This window comes from Formica exsecta, unplaced genomic scaffold (genome assembly GCF_003651465.1).
Source record: "Formica exsecta isolate Colony F162 unplaced genomic scaffold, ASM365146v1 scaffold38, whole genome shotgun sequence".
Taxonomy (NCBI): Eukaryota; Metazoa; Arthropoda; class Insecta; order Hymenoptera; family Formicidae; genus Formica; species Formica exsecta.
The window spans coordinates 1,756,345-1,762,740 of NW_021851042.1; the positions used below are offsets into that span (position 1 = coordinate 1,756,345).

Here is a 6,396-nt window from a genome sequence, read left to right on the forward strand (position 1 = left end):
TTTTATTTATATTAATATATTAATTTTTTAAATCTGATTATATTTTCTTTCACTTATACACGCGTACGATGGCACGTCGTGTTACATGACAAAAGCTATCGTTACACAGACATCGGGATGACCTGACAACGATTTATTGGCTTTCAAAGCGTTCGACTAAATCCGCTAGTTGGCTTCATTGGGTTCTAACTTGCAATAGATAAAACAGAATTTACTTTCGTCTTTATGTTAGAGATAACTTCAACCTGTGATGCACATTCTAGAGAAAATTTTATAATCATAGAATTATCTGTTAACCCGAATTCTTTGTCAAATAATTGTTTTACAGAAAAATAACGTTCGAAATATCACAATGATGAGATAATGATGCAAATTATGTTAAAAAACGATTTATATCGAAAACCGGTACGAAATTATATATTTTTCGACTTGTTCTATGGTAGTCGCGTTTTCTTGTACAATTTTTTAATCGAGAGACCATTTTGTGGACGAATCAGTGTCGGATGAAACGGAGAGAATTGTATCTCGCCGCAATTACGATCCGTGGTCCATACGACCACTGCCGTCGCTCATCCCGCATTTGTTCTCAACGTCGAAACATCCATATCGTTCGCGAATAGGCGATCATACACAATAGGCTTTATCGTATCTTCCTTTGAAACTTGTAGCGCGATTCCACCCTAATTAACGAATCATTCATCAGCACTGTAATTAACGAGGCAGTCTCCGTCGCGGATTATCAGACGGATCCTTTCGTTCGCGGCGGTATCGCGCCCGCGGTAACGTTTCTGAATATAAGCTCTTGCAAAATCGCGACGAGCAAAAAATATTTTCGCAATACTCCGTACTCGAATTAGCTTTTGCGAATCGTACGAACGAATCCGAAACGTATAGGAATTGAAAGCGCGACAAGATGCAAACACATACGTGCAATTATTAATTCGTAATATGTTTACGTGCGATGTACAAATTCAGTAATTTTGTAAATAAATACGTAGTATGGTATTTTGATTAAAATACAAAAGCTCGAACTTTTTTAATTTTCACAATTTTTTAAATCAACTCGGGGTCGATGGAGTCTCTAATAAAATGTGCAGCATCTCTATATACGTGTCAATCATCGAGCACATTTCTCCGGCTTAAGTCGCACTTTAAGGAGTTGGAGATTCTCGGAGATGCGATTGTTACGATTTCATAAAGCGCGCATATATATATCGGGCGTATCTCTCTCCCCCGTGTAAATCTCTGCGCGCGTACTTATTCCTACGGAGAAATATTATTATTTGATCAGTCATAAGTAGGAGGATGGAGGCTGCCGAGATCGCATAGCTCCTCACTCCTCTCTCCACGACCTTGGCGAGCGAGAATCTCAGAGGCTGGCGTAGAGCGGCGATTTAATAATAAATTGGCTCTAGAACTTGCGCGCTTCCTCCCGGAAGAGAGACGTAAGGGCTGCTGGCTTTTCGGCTAAATGGGCCGCGGGATAGGTGCCCGTTTCTCGAGGGAATCTTAGGCTTCTTAACCTTGGACTATACGTGTACGGCGTTTCATCCGCATTCATTATGCACTCAACGCCTAATTGATTTTTTACTCCCCCTCTTGCGGGGGATATCCTATCGGTATCTCGACGCGCGTGTTTCGGCCGCGTGACGGGAATTACAGAGAATTTTGCTGGCAACGTTAATTAGCGTGTTTGCGAAATATGCTCGCGATGTACGCATGCATCGTTCGCATGCGTATACGTACGTGCATATTGTGTGAACGCGCGATCATCGTGTAATTCTACGCTGCTGCGCGAATTTTTGTCCAATTGTATTTAAACGCGCAAATGGACCCGAATAAAATATATATATAAATATATATATATATATATACATATATATATATATATTTATTTATTTGTAATTTTATGGCATGGTACGGTTGTTATAAGCGAGAAGCGCCTCTTTTACTCTTTGTTATGCAATCGCGAAAATGAAAATTTGCGCGTGTATCACTATTTATTTTATGTTAAATTACATTTGCAAGTGACTCGATGCGCTTTTCTCGGCGCTGTTATCAAAACAAGAAAAAAGTCGATTATATTTCTCGAGATATGGCATTACATCGTCAATGTATAATAAGCATCTCATTTACAGCTAGTTTATTTAGTTAAGAAAATTAATACTTGATAATTTATAAATTTGTATAGATCTGATAAAGACAAAGATGTTTACTTATGAATAATTTGCGAGGGGGAGTTTGCTAACCATAAAGATACTGTTTATAATCGGATATGAGTGCCAAAATCTCGTTCTTCGGCAAAAATAAAATTGGCTATACGCCTTTGGCGAAAATCTGTTTAAGTTTACCATTTATCAGTCGCGGTAAGTTTGTTTGCGTGAAGGGTTCTATTCGACGAAGCTTTTCTCGTTGACAGAAGTGTGCCCCAACAGTGCATGCGAGTGGAACTTAATCAAATGGTAAACGGGTGGAAAACAAGCAATAACGTAGCGCCGTCGCGGCGGTAGCCAAGCATGGCGAGGACGTGGAGAAAGGGCGACGAGAGCGAGGGTGGAGAGAGGAAGAGAGGAAGAGGGGAAGACAGGCCGTCAATCGGGAGGGGGTGTAAATCTGATAAAATCATCTCGAACCCTCGAGTCTCTCTTGCCCCTTTGCGGCGCACAGTGCCGCGCTCGGATTCCTCGTAGATATATCCGATAGCAGCGCGGGGGTCCTCCTAAGTAACGTAAGTAATGTAAGAGGGTGGGTTGCTACGGTTGTTATTAAATGAGACAGCCTAATAGGCCCATTACGGACCCCTTCTCGCCGGTCCATTCCCACATAATATAATCCTCACCGCACGCGCACGCTCGTTGCCGCTGTCCCTTAACGTCTCGCCACCCCCCCCCCCTCCCCAATATGTCATGTATCTTGATCTGGAGTGAGCTCACGCCTACGAAAATCTTTGGTCCAAACGGCTCGCGCGAAAATTGTCCCCCGAATACATCCCTTTCTACCCGTAATCCAGGTTGACGTGCGCGGATATTGCCATGGAACAGGATGTCCCGCATCAACCGAGTCAAAATATTTCAGGTTTCTTCGACGAATCTACGAAGTTTAGTTTTCTTTTCGTGAAAATGTCGAATAAGGGTGCTCATTATTAATCGCAACTTAATAATTTTCAATTTTGAACTTCTTAAGCAACTGAGTAACCAAGTCTTAATAAAGTTTCTGTTATAAAACAAGGATGATGGAATCAATTAAAAACGAGAAATTTTGTTATTATTTCTAGAATATTAACTCATACAATATTAAAAAATAATAGTGTATTTATTAAATATTATTATGTAATTAAAAAAATTTACTTTAAATTTATCAAAACTAAAAGAAAGAGAAAGTGGTAATTTTCGAACACTATACATAGATATATCTTTTCTAATCAATACAACGATTATAACATTACGTATTGCAAAAATTAAAGTTTCCTGCACTTTTATTAAACAAGTATTGTATACATTTATAATTTAATTAATGTAGTTGCTAATACGGAAAAGAGAGAAAGAGAGAGAGAGATATATATATACCGTGCATTCGCACACACGTGCGCGTAAAATTATGCCAACAACAATGGTGAAGCAATGGATATTAATCCGTTGCAATGGTATTGTCGAATCTCTCGGGTGTCAAAGTTTCGCGAATGCGTATTTTTATCGTTAAAACATTAGCGCGCGGCGGAGTTTCTAATTGCCTGGGGAGGGCGCGGTCTTAATTTATTCAACAATTCTGCCAATTACGCGAGCGGCGAATATGAATAACGACGTTGTTACGAATTAATTAATCATTAGTAAGTATTAGCAACTCCATTTGCTGACACTTTTGCATTAATATTAAATGGTTATGGCCATTGAATTAGCTCTTAAACGATGGCATTTAATTGTTGAATTATGCAGAAATACATTTCTTTTATTTCTGTTTAATTTTCTTTTTTTATTAAAAAGCCTCTTAGAGAAATGTTTACAAGCTGTATGTTATAAATAATTAACTATCGATGTGTGCGCTCGTATTTTACTCGGCTGACAGACATATCGTTCTACACGAAATGAATGACGATCGCCAATCAGTACAAAGGTTCGAATTTCGGCCAGTTATTCCGACGCCATCAACCAATAAAACCGAAGGTCACATTGCCGCATCAACTGAGTTTAATATAAAGGTATTGTGTATATATATGTATATACGTTGTACGCAAATAAACGACGCGCGCGCGATACACGTGTTTGCGACGCAAAGTGCTTTCGCCTTGTTAGTAAAAAGCATTATTATTACAAAAACGTTATGCATGCCGTTTCGTTTTGTGCGACACGTAGCGCTTGTTTTCCGTGGAAATAAAACGTCGTTCGCGGGAATAATGCAAAGCTTCTCTAATCGTTTTTAAGGTAAAGCTAAGATTGAATTTTTTTTTTTTTAGAAACACAGCTTCACTTTTACGGTTTCCTTGCCGAAAGACTGTATGCGATTATATCATACGTACTTACAGAAATGTCACAGATCAACTTCCCTCGGGGTATTTAAAGTTAAAATGAAAGAAACAATTGATCCTTTTGATAATTTTCGAGATAGCTTCTTTTAATTTTCAATAATGGAATAAAAGTTTAAAAAATAGAGAAGAATTAAGAAGATCGCAAAAAAGAAAAAGAGTCATTGGCTCATTTGAAATGCACTTTGCTTCAGCAGAATTTAAACGAGATAGAAATATCAAGCTAAGCGATGTTAAAAATTAAAGCGAGAAAGAGAGATGATAGTATGCAATTTTTTTTTTGTTATGGAAAGCAGACTTTAAAAGAAACTACATTCTCGAGTGAAAGTGCATGACATCCGTTACGTTCTATATATACTGGCTATGTATCTTACTTTTCAGAACGAGACATGTAAAATTCATTGACGCATCATCTAACCCTTGTATTCACAGTTTAAGAATATCTTCCTGTCATGTTTAAATAATGTAGAGCGAACAGTCATTTGTGTTGTGTCAGTTCTTTATACTTTCGTAGACGTTACATCAGGCAAAGTTATGTTATGACAAACTTATAGATTTTCGGATAATAGCAGTTGATGAATGCGAGTTGACGCACGCGCGTTTAATGATCTATAGAAATTATAGCAATTTTTGAAAATATGATCGATAACAATATCGATTTTATTATCTATTCTTTTCATTTACTCGCGATATGTTTAAAGTAATAATATATTATTTGCAAGATATTTTTCATATAATATAAAGAATTAAACGTATCAATTAAATGATGAAATTTTAATAGCTAGGAGCCTTTTTATACGATTTACTTTCGCGATTGTGAGACTTTATCGTTCGAGAGTTTTCACTTATCCACCGATTTATCCATCTCATCAAATTTCCAAGAGGTAGAGACAGAGATACATATCACCTATGTGATTTTGCAATTTCCATGTATGAAAAAGTGGCTCGTGCGATAAGATTAACTCGTACCGGTTGCGCGTCGCTGCGGATGCTGTCGCTAAGGGAATTCACGAAGACAGAAAATCGAGTCCAAGGCCACGTACCTTGATAACATCGCGAGATCTGCTGACGCTTGGTGTCCCAGTAGTGGATTGGCGGAAGCGTCGCCGGGCGGCGAGAAGGTCGTAGCCGGACTGGTAGCACTGGTAGCACATCCGATACCGATACTCGCGGAATTGGCTCTGGACTCCAAGCCGGCGTGACCGGTCGCGGGGATACCGCGCTGGCCGCCGGACAGTCTCAGGGACGTTGGCGAGGACGAGACTCTGCCGGGGCTGCCGCAGGACGGCGGAACCCTCTGCGAGTTTTGCGAGTTCGTCGGCGGCAGCGGCGACGTCCTGTCGACGTCCGACGACTGTCTCTCCCCGGAACCCGTGGACGTTGTCGAATCGACGGGCGGCGATTCCGGTCTGCCGAGGATGCTGGAGATACTGAAGGACGTGTACTGCGGATTGCAGGCGGGCCTGAGCGCCGGCTTGCTGACCGAGTCGAAGCTAAATGAGTGATGGTGATTGTTCAGGCCGCAGCCGGATTTGCCGTTCTTCTCCTGCAGCAGCAGCTCCGCCGGCGTGGAACTGCTCCTGGAGCCCTCCAGTTCTAGATCCTCCTCCGACACAACCGACACCTCGATCTCCGTCTCGCCGGACATTCTACGTGCCTGTCCACCCGGGGAGATCTGTTGCTGCGGGAGTTCTTCCGCGGCTAGGCCAGCTAGCCCCGATACGATTCTTCGAACGAACTTTCGTTCCTGCTCGTAGCCGCGCGTCGTTCTCGTCGACGACGCTTCTCGATACTCGCTTCTCGGAGCAAGCCGTCGACCGGTCGACAGTTAAGCGGAATCCGTCGTCTCGCGCGACGCGATCCGGCGGCGGCTGTCT

At 41.2% G+C, this 6,396-nt stretch overlaps 1 protein-coding gene across 1 annotated transcript in view; it reads right to left on the reverse strand.

Annotated features, from left to right (window-relative positions):
* The window catches only part of LOC115239381 (homeobox protein Hmx), a 13,801-nt gene extending 7,618 nt beyond the window's left edge, over positions 1-6,183 (reverse strand). Inside the window, exon 1 of the mRNA XM_029813880.1 lies at positions 5,563-6,183. Coding sequence (XP_029669740.1) covers positions 5,563-6,167 — 605 coding nt within the window. The 5' untranslated portion in view covers positions 6,168-6,183. The remainder of the gene's footprint in view (positions 1-5,562) is intronic.
* Positions 6,184-6,396: the final 213 nt, after the last annotated feature.